The 27533-nt window shown below is 47.2% G+C and overlaps 2 protein-coding genes across 3 annotated transcripts in view; one reads left to right on the top strand and one right to left on the bottom strand.

The window, feature by feature from the left end:
* Positions 1-10347: 10347 nt before the first annotated feature.
* On the bottom strand, positions 10348-18578 carry DLL1 (delta like canonical Notch ligand 1). Its single transcript, XM_009906317.2, has 11 exons — positions 18296-18578; positions 17770-18081; positions 17352-17412; positions 16833-17090; positions 14295-14355; positions 13655-13785; positions 13366-13535; positions 13011-13227; positions 11508-12300; positions 11276-11390; positions 10348-10912 (listed from the first exon to the last, which is right to left on the bottom strand). Exons 1-11 carry the CDS (start codon positions 18353-18355, stop codon positions 10907-10909), a joined length of 2184 nt encoding a protein of 727 aa, XP_009904619.2. The 5' UTR covers positions 18356-18578; the 3' UTR covers positions 10348-10906.
* Positions 18579-18701: 123 nt separating this feature from the next.
* Positions 18702-27533, top strand: part of FAM120B (family with sequence similarity 120B) — a 54758-nt gene continuing 45926 nt past the window's right edge. For both annotated transcript variants that reach the window (XM_054162817.1, XM_054162816.1), the window contains exon 1: positions 18702-18942. The gene's annotated coding sequence lies outside the window, so the exon portion shown is untranslated. The remainder of the gene's footprint in view (positions 18943-27533) is intronic.

Here is a 27533-nt window from a genome sequence, read left to right on the forward strand (position 1 = left end):
TCTGTGCTACGTTGAAATATGTTCTCTACATCTCACAAATGGTCTGAGGGCACAACACAGTACTAGGTTTGCAGTGGGACCACTCCATACACAGTCTTGATAGCACAAGTCTCAGGAAGTGGCAGTGGTGATGCAGTGCGTGGCACTGCTACACCTGAAATTACTTAGTCAGTACTGCTGTGTGCAGTGCAGAATGGCAGATGCAGAATGATTGATCTTCATGGACTGTAAGCTAATGGTCCTTGTAACCCATGTCAGTGAGAACTATTACCTTCTGCCTAACCATAACCTTTTCCTCTTCCCCTCATATTTCCAGTCATACCTTCTTTTCTCTTCAAAGCTGTCATAGGTAACTGGTGTTGCACAGAGTTATGGCTCCAGTGCTAAATAAGTATGTTTTCCTTAGATGAGAAAGAAAATTAAGGAGCCTGGTACACAGAAGGCATGGCACTACAGCATTATTTTTAACGTTGTTTCAAAAGAAACAATGCAAAGGTTTTTAATGAACAGTAAGGACAAATAGCCTTGCAAGAGTATGCCACACATGGCATATCTCAGGTATGGTAATGCTATATTTCAGTATATTAAAACTGTATTCTATTACTTATTTTCTCTAATGTAGCTGTAGAGATCCTCGCTACTGATATGACCAATGCCTTTCTGAAACAGGCTAAGATCTTGAAATGCCATTGAAGTCATTCACAGGCACTAAATTCCACTGGTGAACAACATACTGTAGTTTCAAGTTGCCTTATTTTGGCCTTTTCCAGCAGGCAAGCAGAAGCCAATTTGCTGTTTCATGTATTATCATATTCCATCTTTACTTACCTGTAGTAAGGAAACACTAGCATTTTAACATCACATGCAAGCCTTTGCTTATGCCTCATTATGTCTACTGCCAATCTTTTCAGTCCATTTAGTTCTGAGCCTACCTGTTTTGGAATGAAGAGACAAGAACTGGCCGTGGCTTTCTGTCCATTTTAGGGTGCAGGGAGGTGGGGATCTAGACTAATGGAAAGGCGATCTTGGGTGACGTAGATTTCTGTAAGGAATCCTGTCTCTATCAGCCCCAGCATTGCCAGTAACTTTAAAGCAGATGGGATAGCAGCCCCTTGTGCCTTCATTTTTGTGCTGAAAAATTGGATATTACAGTACATGATGTTGTTTCTGAAGTAGTTTTAAATACATATAAAAATTAAATTATTAAATAAAAATTAATTAGAATTATTACTCTATTTTCCATATTGTTTTCCATCACACTATTTTGTTTGTTTCTTTGATGGCCCCAAGGCACAGAGCAGATGCTTTCACTGAGCTGTCCTTTATGACTTTTAAATTACTCCATCAATGAAAAATAGTAAGAGTGACAATCTTTCTTGTAACATTCAATCTCATCATCCCTCAGACGCTTATAAAAAGACAACTTCAGCGACAAATATACATGACGTTGGAACCACCATCTCCAAATGATTCAGGTGAACTGCATGAGGGAAAAAGAGAGGTAAAGAGAGAAAAACAAAACAACACCCCCAAAAAAAAGGAAAAAATAAAATAAAATAAATAACATAAATAATAAGAGAACACAAGATGGAGTGGGAGAAAGGAAAGAAAGAAAGGGAAGAAAGCAAGGAAAGAAAGCAAGTAATTTGTGCAACTGAGAAGCATTATAGTTCAGAATTTCCTCAATTATCAGTGGCCTGAAATGCAAATATTAATTTGGCTGGAATCTGTTTTGCCTTACAAGTAATGGGGGAACACTTCATTAGGAAAAAGGAAGAAAAAAAAAATTAGAATGCCTGGCAACAGAGCATTACTAAAATCTTCTGGTTCCCCTAACAGAAAACCTACTTTAAAAAACACAAGTCATTAATCAGTAACAGTTGCTCACAGCACCTGTTATTTATTCCTGTCATTAACACTTTCTTTAGCATTTCTGACAGAAACTAGTATCTTTTCTAACTGGTAGAGAAGGGCTTTTTGGAACATGCCCAGAATGTGGTGGCTACGATTGATCTACAATGTGTGCTTACAGCTTACCTCAGAATGTTATTAGAGCTTTTCTTTTTCAATTGTGGGTTCTTTCTTTAATCTAAATGTAGGTATAAAAAGCACTGAACATCTCATACCTTTTGCTGAATACTCATGCAGCCTCTAATCTTTGCTATGCCTTGGTTAATTGGTCTCAGAGGCAGGGGCACACAATTACTGTAGGGTTCCAAAGCATTCCCAACCACCACAGCCCTGCTCTGCCTACTTCTCATTGAGACAAATGGAAACTCAGAGGGCTTACAAGCTGGCATTTAAGTGCTACAGGTGTTGTAATATTTCTGTGTCAGTTTTGTCTTCTGTTGAAGCCAAAATTTCCCTGCTCAGGTTCCTCAGAGGAGCTGGTGAGATGGTTCCTTTCCCCACCAGCACAGCTCCATGACCCTTATTGCTCCCTGCTGCAGTCTGGAGGAGCAGGATTCCCCAGGCCAAATGATGCTCTCTGCCTGACCTCTTTTGCAAAAGCCTCTGGCTGGTTCCTACTCCCTCCCTTCCCAATGCAGGAGGTAGCTAAACCTCTTCTTGTGTAGCAGAAGAAAACAGAGCAAATCAAACAGCAAGAACATTGTTTAGAAGCTCCTTTCCTTTATATCCATTACCTGCAGATTCCCAGCACCAAAGCTTGGTGTGAGAAGCTCTGCTTTCCACAATCATCTAAAACCCTCCTATGTATGTACAAAAGTGAGCTCTGCAAGCCTAGTTAGCTTTGGCAATCCTGGTTTGAAAATTTGATGGTAAACACTAATACACAATATAAAATAATAGTTAACAGGTAATGGATAATAGCAAATACCCAAGGGAAAAAAAGTAGATGTAGCACACAGGGACATAGTTTAGTGGTGGCCTGGACAATGATAGATTTATGGTTGCACTTCATGGTCTTGGGATCTTTTCCATCCTAAATGATTCCACAATTCTATCTGTCAAATCTGTCTAATGTTTATTCACAATTTAAACATTGAGATTTGCAGTGGTCTCCTACCACCATTAGGTTATGGTCTGAAAGCCACTGTTTTCATTTAGGACTGTTGAAGTTATGGCAATATTTCTGTTAGTCTTGGGGTTTATAATGTTGTTTTAGTAAAAACTGTGCATTTGGTTGTACTTAGGAGAACATTGTTTCTTTAATACAGATAGATAAGCAAGCAGTGTATTGTGTTTATCAAAAGGAAATGTCAGCAGAACTTTATAGTCTGGTAATTAGATAATGCAGATAAGTCTGCTGAGTTTGTATGCTCACAACTGCCATTCTAGATAACACTTCCTGAAGTCAATTAGTAAAACTTGCACAATGCCATACAGTTTCCAGAAAAAAGACAGATAGACAGGAAGACAGGGAGAGAGAAAGAGAGAGAAAGTGAGAGAAAGAGGGAGGGAGGGAGGGAGGGAGGAAGGAAGGAAGGGAGGAAGGAAGGGAGGGAGGGAGAGAGGAAGGAAGGGAGGAAGGGAGGGAGCTGGGCAAAGGGAGAAAGAAGAGAGAAAAAGAGAGGGAAGGAAAGGGAGAAAGAAAGAGGCTATGACAAGCACCATAAGTAGTTGTTCCATGTCAGTTTTTTCCTCTGAACACTCCTGCTCACTTTGAGCAACAGCACAGGCCATCTGAATTTTCCAAATACATCTGCAGTCATGGTAGCAGCAGCTGTGCCAAGCCATCACCACTGAGGGGCAATGGAGAATTCCACAGGCCCTTTGATTCAAACCAAGGTAAAACCAGACCTAAGCAAGGGGCTTACATTTTTCAGACAGGTGGCCTTTGTAAAGGCCACCACGTTTGCATGCATGAAAAACCTCATAAAGAATAACCTCTTAATGACTTGAAGAGGAAAGGTATAAGTAATAGCCAAATTATATGGGATGCAGAACTTGGATTCAAGTGTTGGAGACTCTCCCGTGTTTCATTTTAAATCAGGGGTATTTTGACTCTATGTCTGTTGAAAACATTATGAAAAGGTTTCATCTGTTTATATTATTACTAAAATATTAACCTTTTATGCAAGGAGTTCATATCACATAATGCTTTTTGCCTTAGGTAATTAGTTATTCTTGAAGATACCAGTTTTTCCTCCTGCAGGTTACCATTAAAAGTATTTTCTGACATATGGCCAAATCCTGTGCTTTGCTTTTGTTAAATACAACTTTCCTCAGGCCACTTACTTACTTACTTAGGGCCAGAAAATGGGATAAGAGGGAGAACTTATCTTTAAAGATGTTCACATTCTAAAGCAAAATCAGAAGTAAAATATACAGATCCTTAATGCAATAAATTTCCTGTAACAATTACATTTGGGAAGAAAAAAAAAAAAAACAAAAAGAAAAGAAAAGAAGTTTTCAGCTGATTTGCCGTCTGGCAGGAAGAACACACTTGTCATTTTGCTACCTTGCTTCACAAATGAAGTGAAACTCAAAAGCGCTTTTCAAGAGGGTATTTCAGGTTAGCACAGCTGAAGACCAGCTTCCCCACTAAAAATACAAAAGTACTGACTTTGAAGTGTTTTGGAAAACATAATTTTCTGCTAGATAAAAATTCTGATTAGGAATTATAATCAGCTGCCTCCATCAGCATCCTGGCTGTAGTGAGAGCTAGGTGCAGAAACAGCTCTGCAGCATGTGTATTCTCTGCACTATGGGCTAGTCAGAGTTGTCTGTCTGCTCTGTCCTTTCCCACAGAAATTGCTGTCCTCACAAAGTTCCGTTCTCAACATTACGAAAGAGAACACAGGATCCCTTCATCCTGATCCTTTCTCCTGCTTAGCATGCTGTGAAACAACGCTGTGGAGATACACAGTATCAGTCCTGAACACATGAAGTGTAAGCACTTGAGCCTTGCGCAAATAGCTATGTATTTTATAAATTATATCTGCGTCTTTATAGCCACTCAGCCATGCTCTGGAGAACACAGTGGTATAAAGTGCAGTTTAGATAAACAAACAAGAAAGGAAGGCATCTGCAGTGATGTACATGACCTTCCTTTCAATACAGCTGCATCCACACTGGTCATTCAGCTGATACAGTTTTATACACAAGAAAAATCACCCTGGTCATACAAAATACATGCAGAGAGCAGGCTTTAAAGTAAGCAATGCCGATTTACATAGTTGCCCCTGGCAGGTGATGTTAGTCTGCACTGACCCTCACAGTTACCCGACAGATGATAAACAGCGCTTCTCTTCTACACCAAGGAGTAAGGCATTCCTGAACATGGCACTATCTGGGGTGTTCTGGTTACACCTGTACTGGAAAATTAAGCATCTCCTGGTCCATAGAATACAATAATCTGTATCATTGCATTGCTACAGCAGTCCCTGTCATGCTTTTACCCCCACAGTTAGCAGTGTCCCAGGTGGTTAGCGGTGTCCCAGGCCATTCCTAGGCACAAAGCAGGAGCCGTCTGCAGCGTGGGTGTAAGCAGCCAGTTTAAGATAGTAAGGCAGTTTAACACTATGTATGATCACTTGCATCACTAACAAACCAATCCACACCAGCTGGCTGCAGGGCCAAATTGCAGCCCCAGCAGTGCTGAATTTGTCGGTGCAGCATATTCATAGATTCACAGAATACCAGGTTGGAAGACACTTCAAGAGTCATCTAGCCCAACCTCTCAGGGTAAGAATATAGTTTAAATGAGGTGGCCCAGCACCCTCTCAAGCTGGCCCTTAGAACTGTCTAATGTAGAGGAATCTACCACCTCCCTTGGAAATTTAATTCAATGTTTAATAGTTTGAGTGGTGAAAAAAATTGTCTGGCATCCTGTCTGAATCTCCCCAATAGCGACTTGTGCCCGTTATCACTTGTCTTTACCGTGTGAGCTTTTGTAAAAAGGGAGTCTCCCTCCTCATGATAGCTGTCCTTTATGTACTTGTACATAAGGTTATGAGGTCCCCTTAAGCCTTCTCTTCTCAAGGATGAACAAATTCCGTTGTCTCAGCCTTCCTTCATATGACAGGTCTTCCAGTCCTCTGATCATGATGGTACAGAAGCAAGAGAAAATAACAAGATGTTTATTACTAAATAAAAGAACAACTTGCCACAAGGATGCTGTGAGCTCCAGCACCTCCACCTCCCTCCATCACTGACCAGGCAGCAGTCCCAGTACAGCAGTGGATCTGTCATCTGCTCTGCCTCACAGTGAGCAGCAGGATCAGTCAGCACATTTTCACAACAGTAGGCCCCATGTTTCATCTGGAATATCTGCCTGTCTTTTCCAGCCAGGCTCTTGGTTTCTCCGACTTGTAATAGGGTAGCGATCATGTAGGCAGAAAGCCAGATATCAATAGCCAGGTTAAAAAAACTACACCTAAAGAGGGAAGGATACAATTCTTCTGACACATGTAGTTGTCAGGCATCATGACAGATTGTTACTCAGTTTGGGATTTGGCCTAAAAATATTTCTCAGGTAATCTGCAGCTTTCCTTCTTGTCCCCCACTGTCATAAGTCAAGTTTAATTTGTATCTATACCTGCAAAATTGTTCTGCTGAAAAAGCCTACTCCAACAGAAAGTAAGCTACAGACTTTGATTGCAGGCACTGATCTTTAAGAGAAGGGCAGTGGCACTGTGGCCACCCATTTTAAGACAACTGTGTGACATCCTTTCTGGGCCACGGGCGCACAGCTGCATTACGTCTCTCACACACACACTGAACACAGAGTTATACCACCACAGCTGCCTCCCCCACCCCCACCAGCTTGTCTCCTTGCTGCCAGTGCTGGGTTTCTGTATCCTCTCTGAGATGATGGATGTTTCAATTGTGATAGGGGTCCTTATTCCATGCAAGCATCTGAAAGCACTTTGCAAAAATAGCTCGCTACCTTGCAGACAAGCAATGTGATGTGCAGAGATAGGAAGTAGCCTTACTCACCTTAGAGGGTGTTTTAACATTCCCCACCACCACAATATCCTCTCACAAGCACAAATGACCTTCTCCTTGTTAGCACAACCAGGAGGCCCCCATTTTCCTAAGGTCTTGGAAAGATTAAGTGACACAGGTCCAAGGTTGCACAGGAAGTCTGGATGGAGCACTGGAAATAGACAGGGGCCCTCCTCAGTCCCTCCACAGTGCCTTGACCACACGACCATCCTTCCTCTCTTGAGGTTACACACCAGGTCTGTGGTGGAGCCAGGAATAGTACCCAAGTTTCCTGATACCCAAGCTGTTCTCCTGCACTACATACTAAGTAAACACAAATATCAACTTAAAGAAATTTAGAAACTCATGTCTTGCAATTAAACCTGAGACATCCTGTCTGAATCCAAAGCTTCCTACATTTCAGAAGCTGTGACACACCTTGTTTAGGAAGTCCACTTCCACAAAGGGGGCAGCTAACCTCTCCTACTCTTTCAGTGTCTTGTCCATGCCAACACTGCAAATGCCACTTGTCACAGAGAAACAGATTTGCAGGCGGAGGCATAGGCTGAGGGGTGCCCTCTGTGGCCACCCTATTGAGACCTGGCACTGAACGAGGCCAAGATCTCCCTGACTGCTGCAAGGTGGAGGGGAGGAGAAGTTGCAGGCTGAGGTGCGGACATGAAAGGATGATATCTCAATGACAGCCTGAGGAGAGATCCCAAGCCTCCAAGGTCCTGGCACAGTGTGCCATTTGGCACTGGGAGGATGAACCTCCCAGGGGGCAGATTTACTTAGATCAGCTGTGGGCTTTTATGTCCCCCACCCATGGGGACATGTGCTGCATCAGTACGTGAAGCTTTCCTGGGAAGAGCCAGAGATGTGCTGTGTCAGGAGAGGCACAGTGCCATGTGCCCCTGCAGCTTCTTGGAGGCTTTCCATTAATTTTAATGGGCTTTGGATCAGGCCCTGAATTCTCAGCTGTCCTGGCTAAATGGCCTTCCCAGGCAGGCTCTCCTTTCATTTTAGAAGGGAAGTTCCAACCACTTTTTTTGTAACAGAGCTCCTGTCATCAGGTGAGTACTACACTAGCAAGGCAGAGACAGGCAGGCACCTTTGCTAGTCATTGCCCACAGTGCACATCACTTGTATGTGCTGCCTGCTCTCTGTCACACAAACACATGCATAAATTCCATCCCCTGCTCAGATCATCCATATATTTTTTTCCCCAGAAAGGCACAGGTACAGATGAGGAGCATGGATTCAGTGCTCCACACTGTGTGTCTCAACCTGCCCTGGTCTGGTCACCAAGAGCTTCTGTATATACATATACAGTCAGGTTTGGGGGGCTTAGCAGTCCAGTACAAGAAGTAGATACAACATGTAGCTGCAGCCCAAATCCTGCTCAAGGGAGAAACAGAAGCCGCCATTGGGCTCATCTGTGCAGACAACATTTCTGAAGGTACTTCAGAAAGTAAAGACCATGTCCTGCTCTTTATCCATAGTTTGTTTTCCCTTGTTTACCAAGCACAGCACCTCTGATAATTAGCACATTTGGACAAACAGAGCTTTATGAAGCTGTTTCATTTTTAAGCCATTAGATAGATGCTAATGCCATGCTTCTTTACAAGAGCAAGGAGCTGTGTGCTTTTCCTGACCTTTGCCTGACACCATATCGAAGTAGTACTTGCTGTAGAACTAGACCTGCTGTTATAGAAGCATTCAACCGTCAATGACCTTCTGTTTGTGACTGCTATTTCTACAGAAACAACATTAAGAGGGCCCAGCTGAGACCTTGGCACTGACTCTGAAAAGTGCAATGCATCATAAGAGACAAGCCTGCTCCAAAAATCTTGGGAAGAAGAAACTGAGAGAAATAAAGTGATTTGCCCAAGGTTGAAGAGAAAATAAGCAACAGGGATAGAAATAAAACTTACCAAGACTCACTTGTTTGTCCAATCTGTGAGATTATGTTGCTATGAACACCTGCTACTATACACAATGTCATGCCTCAGCTAATGTATGATGCATTGACTGGTTATTGGCAGGTTGTTGTGTTATTGCTCAGATTGCAAATGCTGTTCAGACCATCAGTTATATGCTAGGCTCTAGTACTCCACATCAGTCTCCTTATGAAAACTTTCCCTAAAAAGATACTTTGGGGTCAATGAAAAGGATTATTCTTTTGGGTCACATCAGGAGAAGCAAGTCAACAGACCTTGTCTGAAGTTTGGCTTCATGATATCTTACAGACAGACAAGCCCCTGCAGTCAGTGTGAGTTTTCAAGTGACCTCACACCAAAGTACAGTTCTAGTGTTTCACATGCTTATGTACACTAAAATAAGGGAAGCACATATGCACTTTACAGCTATAGAGCACCAGCTGTGATAATTGCTTGATTGGACCTGCTATCCCACTCCTTGCGTTTAGGATAGCATTCCCTTCCCCCAAATTGAATGGGAAGAGAAGATTTTCATCATCTCCCTGAAGCTACAGGAGGTGATCCACAATGATTTGGGTTCAGCTTTTATGAAGCAGAAGAAAATTATTTCCTAGATTTTCCTTTTCTTTATGAAATGTAAGAATACTTGACCTGTTTCTGAAGGGCTTTTGCTAGTTAACATGCAGCAAAACCTGAAAGAGAACTAGGGCAAAATAAGTTGGAGAAATTGCCTGAGCATCCAGGGGCAGATTAGGGGATAGGAAGCCAGCAGAATTGAAACTAAAAGTGCAACTAATACTTTGGACAGGAATCATAGCCAGAAGAGTTGTGGCCAGCAGTTAGCCCAGTGTCACCCTTTAGTGGAAAAGGAAATGTCACCTCCCATCAGGTGTATATGGAAGAGCTCACATCCCATGGATACTGATCAAAGACTTGAGTTGGGAGCCCCTGCTGACGTGTCATGAGTGTCCCAAACTCCCCTGAACTTCAGGCAAGTGTATGAGGTGGTGAGAAATGAAGAGCTGAGTCATGATGGCCCCCACACCTGAATGGCAACAGAGTGCACTTGCATTGCTCTTCCTTGGGAAGTCATGCTGTATGTGTTTATACACAGTCCAACATGACTGAGCAAACATTACTCAAGGTTTTCATTGACATTCGCCTTTGGGGTAAGAGTCAGCACAGCCATGGGGTCAACAGTTCAGAAGGTTAGGAGGAGAAAGAGGAGGGGTCTACAAAGAACATGTTATTCCTCAGTCCTTGTGATACGTCTCTGTCCTGCGCCATCTACCGATAAGTCCACAGACATCTGTCTGATGCCTGATTGTGAGGTTCGGTGAGTTCATCATTGATTATGGAATAAACATAGCACTCTGGTTATCATTAATAGTATTTATTTTGGAAAAATATTTTAAAAATGAATTTCTTCATTAACAAAACGGTAAAAAAACCTCAAATAACATTTGCACAATATTCCATAAATACATTTATATACAAAAAATATAGTCACATAGACCCGAAGTGCCTTTATACATATTTACCAAAAAATTTAAATTATAAAAAAAATGAACATCACAAAATACACAAGCTTTACAATTGTCATGAAAATATTTTTACAGATTCAGAAAAATAACACACTTTTTCTCACCTAGTAAAAACACATTTGAGTATCAAAAAAGACAATAAAGGCAGTGTTTGTGTCTAATTCGAGAACGGACTGGCTCATAAGAATCCAAAATATACACTTCAGGCAGTGCATGCTTCTTACGTAGTAATTAAGTCCATTCATTTAAATATATATAGAAAAGCAACTGACCATAGTGCAATGATAAATTTCATAAAAGGCAGTGCAACAGTAATCTTTGAACACAGACCCTTTGCCTGGTGTCCATCTTGTTCCATTATTTTGCAGTCACTTTGCTAACTTCAGTAGAGAACCAGCTCAAGCCTGAATTTAGTTTCTCAGCAGCAGTCAGTGAAGGAATCTATCTCCCATTCCTCTTTCAGCAGCATTCATCGGGGCATGTCTCCTCTGAAATTGTTCTGAACAACCACCTTGTCATATCACCTCTGGTTTACACCTGGTGAAAGAAAACACAAGCAGAAATCAGGAGAGGTTAATGGAAAGCGGGAAGAGGGCTGTACAGTTGCAGGGAGTTGAGACTCTGTCTTTAGACCAGGCAAGAACAGACTTTGTGTGAAGCACACTAAGGTGTAGGTCAGCAGACCACAACCACAGTCATTGTGCCCGTATCTGCAGAAGTCATCATCCACAGCAGCAAGCCACTGAACTTGCCTTTACAACATCCACAGCATGACAAACTCAAGCTGGCTGGATTTCAGCAGGAACAAATCACTGTGGCACCATCTGCCCTGATGTGTTAGACAAGGGTTGCACACTGAGAGTTCTGACTGATTTTTCAATTGCCAGGCAGTATACTAACCTCAGTTGCTATGATGCACTCATCTTTCTCTTCTGATATGACATACACCGACTGGTACTTTGTGTCCTTTGAAGTGGAATATACTGAATCTGGCCGTTTTCTTTCAGAAGTATCACTACCAAAGACAAAAAGAAACAACACAGGTCAAATGACTGCTGCTTAACACTAGCTGAGACACACACACCCCCTCTTCAGAGTCAAACTGGCCCCTATGCTCATATGTGAGAGATACCTCTTTAGGTGTACTGCACTTTTCTCCTCTGCCTCTGAATCATATGTTTCACACTTGGCTTCACATTTGCCATGTTCCTCTTTAACAGAGTCCTCATTCTTCAGTTCATGCACCAAATTGTAATCCACGGATGGGTATCTGACTTTGTAGCCATTCTTATCAGAGTTATCACTGTGAAAGTCTACTTTCTTATTTGTGTTTTTAATCTGAGTAGCACCAATGACACTTATGGAAATGTCCTTCTCACGCTGGCAGTTTGCCAGGTTGTTCATGGTCTCAGTCTCACTCCTGCAGGCATCAGGCTGGTGGTGCCTTTTCTGCACTCTGAGCCTGACGCAGACAACCACAGCAGCGCACCCCAGCAGCAGCATGAGGACCAAAATAATCCCAGCGCAGACAGCAATCCAGGGGAACTGGGAATTCTGGCCTTCAGTATACTTCTCAGTGAAGTCAACAATGACCGGTCCCTGAGGTGGCTCGGGGAGCAAAAATTGGCAGTTGAGGCCGCCATACCCCCGGGCACATTCACAGACATAGCGGTTGTTTCTTTCATGGCAGGTGGCCCCGTTGTGGCAGGGGTTGTGTTCACATCTGCTCACTGGGGTGCTACAGTTCTTCCCGTTGTATCCCGGGGGGCAGGTGCAGGAATAGTCATTGACACCATCCTGGCAGGTCCCTCCATTGACACAGGGAAAGGAGGCGCAGTCATCCATGTTATCATCACAGTGTCTCCCAGTGAATCCAGCCTGGCACTGGCATATGTAGGAGTTCCCCAGATCAATGCACTGGGCTCCTGCAAGACATTGATGGGGACAAGAAGTGAGTGGTGATCATACAGACCCAACAGCCTCCCACTTGCTGCTTGTGGTGCAGCCATCACAAATGACAGCTGAGAAAAGCTTCCTGAGATGTTATCTCAACCTTTGCCAAGTCTGATCCACCATAAAAAGCACAGAGGTTTTGTAAATATATTTGTCAATAATCAGATTTACTTTCTATACTCTACCTTATTTTTTTAACATTTCACACAGCTTGAACAACAAGATTAGCCCAGATCAAGTTAACACCCCAATCTCATGTTACAGAGTTTGAGTGGCAATGAATGAGGAGGACTGCAGTAAAGAAAGTCTTCACCAGTTTAATCAAAACAGGAAGATTACTGCTACCAGATTACAAGTATTAATATCTAGCACTTGTACGGCACTTTGCATCCACAGACCTCAAAGAGTCTTTGCAAAACATTTGCAAGTATAATCCTCCACATTTTTATGCATGAAGCTTCAGGGCAAGTCATCTGGCTACAGCCATCCCTTGAGAAAATGCAGTCTGCAGCAGCGGCCCAAACCACACCATTACTTTTTAAGTACAGTTCCTCCACCAGGTCAGCTATTGACATGACATGGACCATGACTGATCAGTGGGCCTTGTTCTGAACTTGAGACCAGAAGTCAAAGTAGCTGGATGGTCTCCCTTTGAAGGTCACTGTAGCATGTTTGGCCTTACCATTAGCACAAGGGCTGGAACTGCAGTAATCAATTTTCTTTTCACAGTTGAACCCCGAATAACCCAGTGGGCAGCGGCAGCTGTAACCCCCATCAGGGTTGTCGGTGCATCGCCCACCATTGAAGCACGGTCCATCGGCACAAGTCATTGCACTTAGCTCACAGTTTTTACCATAGAAGCCTGGGGGGCAGGTACAGGAATAGCTGTTCTCAAGATCCTGTGGAGAAGAAATGAGAAATGGTCAAAATATTTATCTGAAGTTGCTTTGGAATCCAATAAGGGATTCTGAAAATCAGTAAAATTGAGATTAACTCCTCTCTTGGAGTTTCAGATGGCACAAGTAACTCAAACTTACAGTGCAGCTTCCACCATTCTTGCAGGGGTTGGCGTCACATTCATTAATTTCAATCTCACAGTTGGAGCCTGTGTACCCAGGTCGACAAGAACAAGTGTAGCTCCCCTGACCAGTGTTGGTGCATGTGGCACCATTCTTGCAGGGCTTGTGGTGAGTGCAGTAGTTCAGATCTGTGAAAAAAAAAGGAATGACAATCAAAATACTTGCTAGCACAGGGTGAGTGAACTGGAAATAGCCTCTTGCTTTCTGTATTTTAAAACAGACACTTGTCCAAAGACTAATAACTCACCCTGGTTACAGAAAAGGCCACCCCAGCCTTCCTGACAGTTGCACTGCCATGGCTGCTGACAGGTACCGTGAAGACAGCCTGGGTATCGGATGCACTCATCACAATATCGCCCCTGCCAACCCACTCTGCATCTAAAAAAACAAAAACAAAACAAAACAAAACAAAACAAAACAAAACAAAACAAAAGTCTTGTCAGATTCAGACTTTTCACAGTTGGAAAACCTGTTGCAAATTCTGCAAACACACTGATGCCAGGGATTAAGTTTCCTAAAAGCCCACAGTGATCCTTCATGTGAGAAAGTCACTGAGTCCAACCGTAACATCAGCTTTCAGCAGTCCCAGCTATTTCTTCTACTTCCTTAGACAGAGCCATGGTTCCAGGTAGTTAATTTGTTTATTCTAATAACAAACGGCTAAACCTTACACACAGTACTGTAAACTCATTAGGTCAATATTAATGGCACTGATGTTTGACATGTAATTTAATACTTTGGCCTGACATCAGCTGGATTTCTCAAATTACCATCTAATATGAAGAAAGGCATTTAAACTGACCCTTCAGATGACCAATGGCTTACTTAACACCAGAGCATCAGTGCTGAAGACAAAGCAGGGACCAGAAGAGAAGTGGAAAACTTACTTGCATTCCCCAGGCTTGTCACAAAAGCCGTGCTGCTCATCGCATCCAGGCAAACAAATCGCTGTAAAAAAAAAAACAAGCAGGGAGAGACATCAGCACTGAGGCTGAACCCTTTTGTAAGTTCAATCCCAAGAGCACCTTGCAGGTGCGGAGTGAGTCCCTTTTACTAGGTCGGGGCAGTTGAGCACAGCTGAGTTAATCTCTGGAGTCTGCAGGAGTATTGATCTCACCCCATAACTGGGCACTTTACTTATCGCCAGGGATGAGCATTCTTCTTAATACAGTTGCACACAGACAAAAGAGGGCTCACAATTGCTCCCTTCCCCACAGCCACTCACCCCCCTTCCCTTCCCAGGGAGGGTCAGAAGTCCTTTTTTCCAATTCTATGCACACAGCTCCACCTCTTAATATCCTCCAAAAGTGTGTGTGCAGATAAGAGTGGACAGCTGGTGTGCAGGGTGCCAGTGCAAGACAGCTGCTCTATTGTCTATTCTCTCCCAGCAGCTGCCCCACTGCAACAATACCCCAGTCCAGGAGCCAATGGGGCCGGCGGCCGGCAGCCAGGCAGCCTATCCCTGCCCACAGCTAATCTATGGCACGCGCGTGATTTCGCTGCAAAGAAAAACTTTTTTTTTTTCTTATTCAAATAAATAAGTCTAAAGTTCTTCCTCCCTCCTTCCCCCCTCCCTCTGCCCCACTCCAAAAAGGGGCGGGTGGATGGGTGCAGCCCTGGTAAAAGAGGTAAGCGGGCCAGCAGGAGGGAGGATGAGGGAAGAGAAAAAAGGGACTTCTGCTCATTACTTTGCCTGGTTATGGAACTCATTAAGCAGGCACTGCAAAGTTTTAATTCAACAAAGCCAGCCCAAGACAATGGCATGCGAGGGGAAGCAGGGCTGGGGGGGGGGGTGGGGGGAGGAGGGGGGTTTGCAGGGAAGAAAGAATCAGTGCTGATAATCAGATCGCCTCCAAGTTAGAAAGAATGGAGCTGGGGGCAAGGCAACGGGAAGCAATCTGCAACTGGCAGCTCTGTTCGCTAACGGCAAAACATTCTTTCTGCATGTACACACAAACACATCTCCCCTGACTAGTAGGTTTGATTTGAGTCACTGTTACAAGCTGTTTTTTTCTAAGAGTGAAAACAGAGTGAAGAACATACACAACAAGAAAGATGGACAGCCTTTTTCTCTGCTATGGAAAGAGCAGCAGCCTACAGGCATCCAAAAGTGCTGACAGCCTAGAAAGAGCTCATTATCAAAATGCTTCCTTTTTCCCCACCCCTTGACACAATATGGGAAAGTTTATAATTCCTATTTAAAACATTATCAAAGGAAATGCAAGCCCCTCTACCTACTCTTTAGTGTGCAACATTGTACCATGAACTGCTAAAAGCATCCTAGCATTCACTAACAGTGTGAATAATCAGTCAGGGCCTGTTTGATAGCAGCTCAGCTGAGACCACAGTGTAGGTGGTCTTTAAGGAGGAGGGGAAAAAAAAGAAAGAAAAGAAAAAAAAACAAAAACAACAGAGCCAAACACAAGAAGAAAAAATTTGAGGCTGCTTTGTAGCCTCTAACTGTTTTCTCCCTGCCTGGCCCTTCAGTGACTAGAGGAACACTCACCCAGCATGTCATCTGCTGCTGTACTTCAGAACCCTGTATACATATACAGAGAATACCATCACATGCTGCAGCAGGAGCTCTATGTGCATGTTTGGGTGTACACTGCTATGTATCTATGAAAGACAGTAATCTTGTACAAAGCTGCAGATATCTGACAACCCTGTCCTCCCTGTGATCTGCTTACTGTCCCAGCTCTTTTTGCTGTATCAACACATCACATTCCTCAACAACTCCAAGCTCAAGCGAAGTTTCAAACTCATGTTCCTCACTGCTTTAAGAGTAGTACTGATCATGGCAATGGCACAGAAGAGAGAGGGGGAAGAAGCTGAATGTTCTTATGGTTCCAGGTGCAATGATCTGTTAGTGACAGTTAATGAATCCTCTAAATGAGTTATGTACAGTTTAGAGATCACAGAGAATACCTTGGACCTCCCAATACATTTTTCAATATAAGATAGGAAGACATCAAAGCTTAACAAGTGTAGCAATAGGTTTGCTGCATGAATGTTACCAAAACCTAGCTCCTTCACCTGAAACCATGTACCCTGTAGATGATACAATGCACCATGGTTGAAGGAATGGCCAGGTATGAAAAGTAGTCATAATCCACTTTAAAAAATCCTCAAGCAACTGCTGAATATTTTGCTATCAGGTTTGATGTCTACAGCAAATGAGCAAGAGTGTAATGCTGGCAATGATTCTTTGTTAGCTGGGGAGGGGGCTGTCTGTGTTAACTTTCTGTGGCAGTGCTGAGGGCCTCCCATCACCAAGTAAAGGCTGTGCACAACACCAGACCTCTACTCACTGTAGTTCGCTTCACCCTTTCCTGTGGGGCCTGATGTCAGAGAAACAACCTCACAAGAGCTCAGGGAACTCTGCTACAACTGGCATCTTGGGAGACAAGAAGTTAGACACTCACGCTCGGTGCAGTACTGGCCTTTCCAGCCTGGGTTGCAGACTTTCTCGCCACGCTCCCCACAAGTGAAGTGACCAAAGGCATCATCACGGGGGCGGCAGAAGACAGAGCAGCCTTCTCCATAGTAGTGCTCGTCACAAACAAAGCGATAGGAGTACTTGAGGTCAGTGCGGCCACTGCTGTGCAGGTCCTGGGACCACTCTTCACCCACTGCCAAGTGCCTCTGGGTGGCCAAGCGGCTGATGAGGCGCTCAGGGTTTTCTGTGTCAAAGTGGAGAGGACAGAATTTGAGAGCCTGAAGCAGACAGGGGTCTAGAAAGACCCTCATCTGAGAAGGGAACTGCAGAGGCAAGATGATAGGGTTGGGTGCCAACGAGTTGCCTTCTCTTCCCATGGTCTCCCAAAGAGAAGCACAGGGAAGGGATGGGAAGAAACACACTGCACACTGCAGAGAGAGGGACCACAGGAAAGGTTTGCAGGACTGGGATTATTCCAGGGAAGGGTCTGTTTTGGGACAGTTACCTGTGGTGAGGTCATCAGGAGAGTCTGTATGCAGAGCCTCAATGATGAGTGAGAAGGTGCCCTGGTGAAAGAGGCAAACACAACCCACCAGGGGCATGTGAGAGCAGGCAGGGCCAGAGACAGTGCCCCTAGCCCCCCAAGACACCCCTAGGACATTGATGGCCCCTTGGAAAGGTGCTCACACAAGTAGCCAGTGGGGAGGGGAGGGGAGGGGAGGGGAGGGGAGGGGAGGGGAGGGGAGGGGAGGGGAGGGGAGGGGAGGGGAGGGGAGGGGAGGGGAGGGGAGGGGGATGGGATGGGATGGGATGGGATGGGATGGGATGGGATGGGATGGGATGGGATGGGATGGGATGGGATGGGATGGGATGGGATGGGATGGGATTCGAGCCACCGCCTTTCGCGCCGCCCCTCTACTTACGGGCCAGGTGAAACCGAAGGGGAAGCGGATGGGATTGGTGAAAGCGGGGTCGGCACCACCCGCGCCGTCGGGGACGCTGAAAGAGTTGGCGCCGAGGACGGGGGTGATGGCGCTGCCGTAGGTGCAGGGCGGCTCAGGGGAGACACTGGCCTGGTAGTGCTTGAGGCAGACGCGGAAGAAGGTCTTGCAGTCGCACTGCTGCAGCCCGCCGCCGCTGGGGCCGCCCCCGCGGCAGCAGTTGCGATTGCTGAGCAGCCCTTTCTTATTGACAAACTCCTGCAGCTTCAGCTCGAAGACCCCGGAGCAGTCGACCTGCGGGACAGGGACATGGGCCGTCAGCCCGCCGAGCAGCCCACTTTCCCGGCCCAACCCCGCCAAGCATCAGCGGGATCAACACCCCGGTTCCTGATGCACTCCGCCCCTTCTCCCGCTGCAACAGGCAGCAATAGACCCCGGCACCTCCGCGGGACCCTGCAGTGCCGGGACCAGTGCAGGTATTTTTACCTCCCACTCCGTAGGCACTTACCTGGCAGCGGCTCAGCAGCACAGAAAGGAGGGCGAGCGTCAGCAGGAACCGACCTCCCATTTTGGAGGGGCAGCTCTGGTGCCCTCGCTGTCCTCCCACTTGTCTTCTCGTCAGAGGGAAAAGGGGAAAGCGTCTCTCGGGGGAAGGGGAAAACACAGCGGCTGAAGCCGGACGCCCCAGCAGAGCTGGAAGTGTTACTGTCACAGTCTCCTTTCAGAAATGTCTCTGACTTTTTTCCCCTCTGTCGATATCTCTTAGGTGTAGCCTGTCGGATATTGACAGCTCTTTTTGGATGGCAAAAGAAAAAGAAAGGGGGAAAAACGAGAGACGGGGGGGAAATAAAAACAAATCAGCAAAAATAAAATAAAATTTAAAAAATGAAGATTGATCTGCTAAATTTTTTTCCAATCCACGGTGCTCCTCCTCTTCTCCAGGAAGAAAAATAAAAATAAAAACAAAAATAATCAACTTAATTCCCAACAGAGGCGGAGAAAAGGCTTCCCAAGGAAGATTAAAAATCTGCGAACTGGAAATCCCTGCAGAGGCAGCGGCGGAGGCGACGGCAGCGGTGGTAATTCCCGGTGCGGTGCGGGAGCGGCTCTGCGCGGTTCTGCGCGGCTGCTCTCGCCCTGCGCACGTCGGGGACGGTGGGTGTCAAACGGCAGCGGGTCACGTCGGAGCCTTGATCCCCTTTTTGTAAAAGAAGCGAAGCTCTCTTTCCTTGTTGTGAGCTTACTTTTGTTGTTAGAGGAATCCCAGCCAACAAAAATACGTTCGTGTCTCAATAGCGGCGCACGAAGCGTGTCCGGGTGTGCTCTTACGGGGCGGGGGAAAGGAGGTGGGGGGGTGGGATGTGTGTGTGCCTGCTCTGCTCTGCGCCGCGGCTCGGCGGCTCTCTCCAAGGGTAAAGCGCTAAGGATCTGCCTCTCCTTGGGCGCCTGCCTCCCTTATATCCCGCCGGCCGCCTGCATGCCTAATGAGATGCAAATGAGCAGCCCCCCAATCTGGCTAGAGCTGTCACAAAGGAGCCACTTTTCCAAACCCTCCTCTCAATGGATCGCCAAATGGTCAGTGAGCTGTAAAATGTGCAATCCCTCCTCCCCCTCCCCTGCGCGTTCACAAAACGTGCTCATTTACATTCCTGAAAATTTGGTAACCGCAAGAATCCCCCTTCTGCTCCAGGGAGAGGGTAACACCCCCGGTGCAACGGAGAGAGGCAGCGCAACATGCTCCGGAGTGAAAACAACCCCGGGAGCGGCGGGCTGTTATTACCTCTTTAAACGCGCGAAGCAGCCGCCGTGCCCCCCAGAAGTAACTCGGTGATCATGACCACTACCAAGAGACCACTACCAAGGGACATCTTCAGTTTAAATGGGACGAGGGAGGTGGGAGCCAGCGAGCCGCAACAAGGAGAAGCTGAACCCTTGAAATTCACACCGCATTTTCCCTGGCATAGTAGGGGAGGGGGCTATGACTTTGCGCGATCCAAGCCGGGGCTCGGTCTTTCTCAGCTCCCCTCACAGCGCTCATCCCGCTGGCGGAGGGAAGGGAGTCCCCAGCGGTCCCGGTGGCGGGGGAGGGCGCAGGAAGATCGTGGAGCAGACCCGCGGAGCTGAGCGTCCTGCGAGTCTCCGCTGTCCCGTCCCCGCCACCACCTCTGCCGGAGAGAGCCACCCGCTCCGCCCGGGTCCCGCAACACTCTATGATTATTATCATCTTCACCACAACCTCTCCCTCTCTCTCCTTTTTTCCTCCTTCAGCTTAGTAAAAAGTGAGTTTGGTGTGTGTCGTTCGCGTGGCTGTCATTAAGGCCGTTTGTTATTGTGTGAGGGCTGAATCAGTTAGCTCTTTGTGCTCTCAGCTGTATGGTAATGTAGATAGCACCTGCTCCCTGCACAATGCGAGGGAGAGAAAGAGCTCCCCTCGGCGCACGCTACTGCCTCTACAACAATGTCCGCACATTTTTTAAAGAAATCCCTTCCAGCGCTTCCCACAATCCGGGGGAAAAAAAAAATCCAGCAAATATTACAACAACCGTCACATTATTTTTTATGTATAGCTATCGGACACCAGAACTTAAGAAAACAGAAAAAAATTTACTGGTGCAGTGAAAGAGGGATAGAAATTATTAGCATTTGAGCAGTGGATAGATGGAAGAAAAGGGACAAAAGTTGGAGGGCAACTCTGGCATGTCACTCGAAGCGGGGTTTTCCACTTTGTTCAGGCCCTCTGTTTAAACACCTTCGGTAGGAGCAGGCGGGTTCATTAGAATGCAAGGTGTAACTGTCTCTGTAAATGTCATTTTAATTGTAACAGATCATTTCAGCACAGATTAAGCTTGTGCGCGAAAGGAGAGGATTTGGCTACAATAACCTCACTGTAGGTATGCCGTGCTAAAAGCCTTATTATGGCGACTTTATTGGGTTGAAACGTGCATTTGCATGGCAAAATGTGACTTTCATTGAAGCAGATGTCTTGATCACAAATTATCTTACAATGCACTAGGAAAAAAAAAATCTTAAAGACTTCTTAAAGTAAAAGCATTGGGTAATACTAATTAAAAGAAAATCGCTAATGAGTTCATTCAGACTAGCTCCTCTTGACTGTTTCAGGACTGTAGCTGCCCATGTTCATTTACTAAGGGTCCCTGGCATCTACCCTAAATCCGGGTAGGTATCCTTGGTACTTGAATAAGCATCTGGATTTTTGCAGCGATCCATCACTCGACGTATGGGTCCCTTAAAACTAATTTTTGATCTCACGAGCCATCTACATCCAAGTATTCTTTTCCTCTCTCCCTGCTCCTCAACGCTTAAGTAAAAGCTTAGTTGTACAGGAATGTTCGTTGTTTGTTTTTTTTTTCCACCATGGAGTTATACGAAGGCGAGAGGGAAGCAGCGATCCCGCAGGCATCGTGAGAGGGCGCGGGAGGGCGGCGGGTCCCTGAAGGATGGGCCGCCCTCCCCACGGTGCCCAGCTTCGGCAGCGGGGAACGGGCAACGGAGAGGGGGGCAGGCCCCGAAGCAGTGTCGAGTTTAACCATACATTAGTTTTGCCACCTAGCGTCAACAGCTTTTCAAGAGGCTTGTCGCTGGTTCGCAAACTTCGCTGTGGAGTTATCCCCGGGAATGGGAGAGAGAGAGGGGTCAAAAAATCACTTCGTATTGAGTTTACGAATTGGAGCGGGGGACACACATGACAATATCTGTCTTGAAATTTGGGAGAAGTCCATTGGTAGAGGCGAGAAGTGATATATCACCGCGGATCTTTTAATCTACTAGAAAGAGAAAGTTGGTCCATTAGCATCCCCTTGCTTAGTTAAAAAAAAAAAATGGAAATAAAAGAATAAAAGTTACACGCGCGAGGGCTTTAACCTAATGATAAAAAAAAAAAAAAAAAAAAAAAAAAAGACGCGAAAAAAACTTGCCCCCAAATCCTTAACAACCCCCCTTCGGTACCGGGTATTTGTTAAACTGACGTGGCACAGATTTCTCGATTACCGCTGCTGAGCGTGACTGAAAGGCGCCGTGAGAGCCGGCAGGATCCTGCCCACGGCGCTCATTCTTCTTCGGCTTAATTTATGCCACGCGATTCTGTATTGGGGAAATCAAGCAGAAAGCTCCTTTTTCTGCTTTTTTTCTCCCCTCTCCCTCTCTCTTTCAGATGCTGGGCTAACGGGGAGACTGTTTAACTTAAGTGTTTCTATAGGAGGCTGTTGTAGTTTAACTCCTGCCCACCAGTAGCTGAGGCGAACAAAGAAGGGACTCGAGGTCTAACTATTCATCCATTCTCTGCACTTTAATTTTCATTGATTTCGAAGACAAGGGGAGCCCTTAGGGATTCTCGCTGAAGGGGGATGACACGCCTTTAGACGCGATCAGCCCCCCAGCCAGCCATCTGCTCCCAACCAAATGGCGCTTTTTCCCTCCCAACCGCGTGTCTCCGCACCGCACTCGCCCGCCACCCCCCGCCGTCCCCCGCGCCGCCCCCGCGATGTTAACAGCGCCCGCACACCGCCGCCGAACCCCGCAGCCGGGGACGGACGGTAGGGCGAGCGGCCGGTCCCGCCCGATGCCCTACCCGGCCGCGCCCGCCTCGCCGGGATGAGTTGGCGGCGCGACTCCCCGCGGGCAGGCGCGGTGCCCGAGACCCCGCAGGGGAGCGGTGACCCCGCACGGCCGGGACGCGGCGGGCCAGGCCCCGCCCGTCGGCCGCTCGCTAGGGCTGGTAGAGTATTGTGCTTTCCCTCGCAGCCCTTAATTGATACCCTTCCCTCAACACCAGCCCCCCCACTCCCCTGCCCCGGCGAGGATTTACGGTCCCAGCGGCTGAAAGCTCCCCTCTGCAGCCGCAGCTTTTATTTCAAAACAAACCAGATTATGGGAAAAGCCACTTCAAGGCGGGAGGGTGGGGGGTGAAGTAGGGGTACACTGTTAATTAGGGCGATGCGCTGCCGTCGCTGGCGCGCAACCCTGATTTTTCCCGGGACGGTGGGCTCCGGGCATATGGCGAACGGTGCGTCGACAGAGGGACGCGTACGTGTGGAGCTATGTGTAGCCGACTGTGCATAATATTTTAATTAGGTCTATAGTCCCTACGGAGGTATGTGTGTGCGGCTGCCCCTCCGCTGCAGCCCTCCCCGCACGTCCTCTTGACTAGTCCCCCGGGGACGGGTTGGACCGGGCTGGGCTAGGCGGAATGGGATGTAAGAGGACAAGCGACGCGCCCCGCGGCCTGTCCCCCGCCGACCCCGGGCTCTATGGCATGACCAGGACGCTGTCGCTGCCCACGGCCCTGCAGCCGGGTGCCCTGGCCCGAGGCAGGCAGGCAGACAGACGGGCAGGGCAGGCGGAGTTGCGGCGGTGCCGGCGGAGAGCTCCGTCGGCCTTGCCGTGTGCGAGGAGGGGGATTAAGAAGTTTAGCGTGTAGGTTAGCCCAAAGTTGCAAAGGCATGTGCTGATTAGAATAAGAAAGGCCAGTCGCGTGGCTCAGCTGGCACACTGCGAGGCCAGATGATAGATAAGCAGCTCTGGGTCTTTCCTCCCCCTCAGCCCCCTTTTTCAAATCGCAAATCATCTGCTCCTGTCCTACCCTAGCCCCTCATTTTCATGACAATAGTTGTGTGTTTACCTGTGATCCGGGGAGGGGGCATTCCTTTGTCTCCGAAGGAGATTACCGCAGCCAGCTGCTCTCAAACCCTTTCCTGAGCAAATCCCAGAGTGGCCCCTGTATGTGTTTTACTGCTTGCACACGAGGAGAAAGCGAGCCCCACCACCACCCCTGCCCATTCCCCTGCACTACTTGTTTGTTTGGGTTTGCTCCTTGGTTTACTTCCGAATGGATTTTGCTTGTGGGAAGCTACAAGGGGTAAAATTAGTCACTTGTGTGGGTGAGCTAGAGCTGCCCCCAATGTGGGAAGCATAAATTGCTGCATACCCCTACGCGGTGGGCAGAGCAGAAGGGCCTCCTAGAGACAAGAGGACATCAGGGGCCTCAGCAAAGGAGACATTCTCCCTGCCTTACTTGCCCTTAGGCTCCCTCTCTATTCAGGGCAGAACCTTTCCCCAAAACTTCCCAGGGGTACTCCGGGTCAGGTGAGCCTCCCTTGGTCTCTGCTAGGGCACTTCAAATGATGCCACTGCCTGCATCCCTTTGAGTAGCAGTTCAGCCTCACAGAGAACTGGCCTCTTTGCCCCACTTTAACCCCAAGGACACTCAGGATCTTTGCCAAGCTAGAAACCATGTATCATGTTTGTACTAGATGACATTCCAAAGCCACTTCCAACCCAAAATAGACTATGATCCTGAGATTTATCCTGTGACCCAGCACCCCATTCGCCCCATCAGACAAGCTCTGCACAACCCCATGTAGTGCTGAGGCTTGGCTTGTCTTGGCAGCGTCATCACAGAGCAAGGGCGCTGGTGCAAGCAATTTAGGCTCAGATCATGTATACAGAATTAAAAACCACAATGGCACTTTTCAGAAAAATGTTTTGCATTCCAGCTATGAGATTTTGCTGGATAGCTGGAAAGACTGCCTTCTGCCACCAGCTTCAGTAGCAGTATTTGCTGCTTTCACTGGTTCTGGTAAACTCCCTTCTTTCCCCATGTTTTAGTATCATCACATTAAGCCAGAACAGTAGCTGCAAAATGCCACTCCAGACAGTAGCTGCACAGACCACTCTCTCCTTGTGACAACCAGCACAGTGTGTCGTCATACTGTACTGTTTCATGCATGAGGAGTTTTTCTGTTCTTCTGTGGCCTGCAGCCGCCTTTGCGTAGTGTGCACATCTTGCACATTGTGTGCAGGCTGCACCGCAAAACCTGCTGCTAATATACTTGGAGGGGGGAGCAGTGTGATTGTATGTTCCCAGGGCTTTCCAAGCCACTTCCAATTTGTGTTGATCTTCTTTCTGCATCTCTTCAAGGGCAGGGAAGGCGAGGGTGAAAGAAGAGTGGGCAGAAACTCCTTTGCAGAAGGTGATTACAAGAAAGCGGATGGGTATGGATGGGGCGGGCCTGAGCTTTTGGAAATGCTCTCTCCTTTTCTGAGAGCATCTGCCCGGAGACGAACAGATGTGGGCACCTGCAGTGACAGGCCACATATGCTCCATCCTATTCACAGGCATTCAGGCATGGCTACAATGGTGAGGCTTTGTGCGTGCAGTCACCAAATATATTAATCTGTGCTCCCCTGAGCACCGCTCTTTTTAATTTTTCACTGGCAATAACATCTGATTTAATCCTCCCATCAGCTCCTCCATGTCCCTCTTCACCCTCCTGAAAAGATGTGAAGTTATTCAGTGCTCCACCTGTTGCTAGCGGGGTGGAAAAGAGTGGGTGGCTTTCCCAGCACGCCAGCGCCCAGGCGGTTATGTTGAGCCGTGCGGCAGGGTGCAACCCGGGGAACCCGGGGCTCTCTATCGCTGGCAACTGCCAAATGAAGCAAACTCCACTCCCTCCCCTCTCCAGGCCAGGTATCGCAAGAGCCGCCGGCATGGCCGCGTTGGGCCGCTTTGTTTATCCACCGCCAGCGCCGCTCAGCATGCCGCGCAGCCGAGGGGCGACAGAAATCTCGGGGTTTTTCAGGCGATTTCGGTGCGCGACGCTTTCACACCCTCACGTCCCACCCCGTCCCGGCTTGGTTTGTTCGGGGGTACAATGGCCTCTCCGGCCCCATTGTGACCGTACAAAGCCGGGGGACACCAGGCCGTGTGCGGGGACAGCCGCAGTTCAAACCAGCCCCGCTTCGTCCCCCGCCGCTGTCATGAGAGGGAGCCCTCTGCAGCCGGCTACCCTAGGAAGGGCGGCCAGGGACAGCGCTACCAGCTGGCACAAAAACAAAGGCGGATTCGCCTCAAGCTTTGCTTCCCCCAGCCCCGGCTCGGCCCGGCCGGGCTCGTTGGCTCGGCGCATGCGCCACTCCGCCCCAGCGGGAAGCGGAAGCGCAGGTTCGGGTCAGTGTCGGGTGCCGTTAGGGGGGTGCGGTGTGTTGTTTAATGGCCTACTTGCGCGGGAATGGAGCGGGGGGGTGGGTGTCTTGTCGGGAGTGAGAGCGAGTGGAATCCCAGTTCTTGCTTGCAGCATGGCTCGGCTGCTGCACGGCCTCGCGAGGGAGGGGCTCGGCTCTTCCGGGGTTGCATACAGCCACCCTCACTTCGCCTGGTGCAGGCCTCCGGCCAGCCATCAGCGGTGGGAGGACGTCGCCGACCCTCCATTGGCCTGCCTGTGGCTTCCTCGTTGCGTGCCTCTGCGACAGGCTCTGACCCTTAAAGGCAGTGCGAGGGGGCTGCGGGCCTGCCTGTGCGATGCTGTGCGTGGGAAGTGGAAGACTTTACTCCTCATGCCTTGTGCTGTGTGGGCTTCGGCGAGAGGGCTGTTGTAGGGCCTGGAGCGGTTATCATGAACTTTTCTGTTGACAGACCTTTGCCATACTGTGCATTACTATGGACATAATAAAACTTGTGGTGGTGGTTCCGTGCTAAAAGTTGAAACTTTGATGGTATCATTGTCTGTTGTAGAGGCCACCTCTGAGTTCTTGTGTCTGTATAAAGCTGTGGGGGAAAATACTATGATTGCTTCAGTTTGTGTACAAAACTTTTTTCCCCCTGCAGTACACTTGATAGTAGTACAATTGAGATGGTACGGTAACCTATCACCGTTTCACAGAAGTAGCATTGCAAATAAGTATCCAGCTTCAAACTGTTACTCTGTTGCACAGAATGTGCTTTCCCACTTAGCATTGCAACATAAAAACATTTTAGTCCTGGTTGTGTCAAATTTATTGAGGTTCCTCTGACAAAAGGACCTGTCAAAATACTAGGTTTTACTTGTTCTCTTTTCTGCGATGGTGATGAGTTAGTGGTTTCTGTAGCATGACTGTTTAGTAATGAAGCAATCTATTTTATAATATGACTTCTATTAACATGCTAGCAGTGCCCAAGGAGCTTGCTTATATATTTGGATGTGAACTTGATTAAGCTAAACTAGCACTGTGTCATAGACTTGTTTAAATTGTTAGGCAAGAGGAGTGCTTCAAATACAGGTGTGAAGAGGTGAGGAAATGTTTCCTTCATAGAACGGTTTGAGTTGGAAGGAACCTTTAAATATCATCTAATCCAAACTCTTTGCAATGGACAGGAACATCTTCAACTAGGTCAGGTTGCTCATAGCCCTGTCCGACATGGCCCTCTCCAGAAAGATGGAGGGGGAATTTTTGCAAGGGCATGTGGTGATAGAGCATGGAATAATGGCTTTAAACCAGAAGAGGATAGATTTAGATTAGATGTAAGGAAGAAATTCACTGTGAGGGTGGTAAGGCTCTGGAACAGTTTGCCCAGAGAGACAGTAGATGCTCCACCCTTTGAAACATTCAAGGTCAAGTTGCTCTGAGCAGCCTGCTCTAAATAAATATGTTCCTGCTCAATGCACAGAGTTTGGACTAGATGATGTTTAAAGGTCCCTGAAAATAGGCTTATTAAGTCTTTAATTATTTAACTTCTAGCTAACGTTTGCATCTCAAAATTGCTGTGAAAGTTAGAAATCCCATTTAAAGTATTAAACTCACTATTAATGATAGTCAAACACGTAATTTCATGAAATGTAGGTAAACCTCTAATTCTTTAAACAGGTCTTCAAATGATGGATGGTGAAATGGACTGAATTTCTGATTCAAATTAAAGCATACTTTTAGAAATGTTGCAGAAGTAGAGGTATTGCAGCTGATGCCCTATCAAT

This window comes from Dryobates pubescens, chromosome 6 (genome assembly GCF_014839835.1).
Source record: "Dryobates pubescens isolate bDryPub1 chromosome 6, bDryPub1.pri, whole genome shotgun sequence".
Classification (NCBI taxonomy): domain Eukaryota; kingdom Metazoa; phylum Chordata; class Aves; order Piciformes; family Picidae; genus Dryobates; species Dryobates pubescens.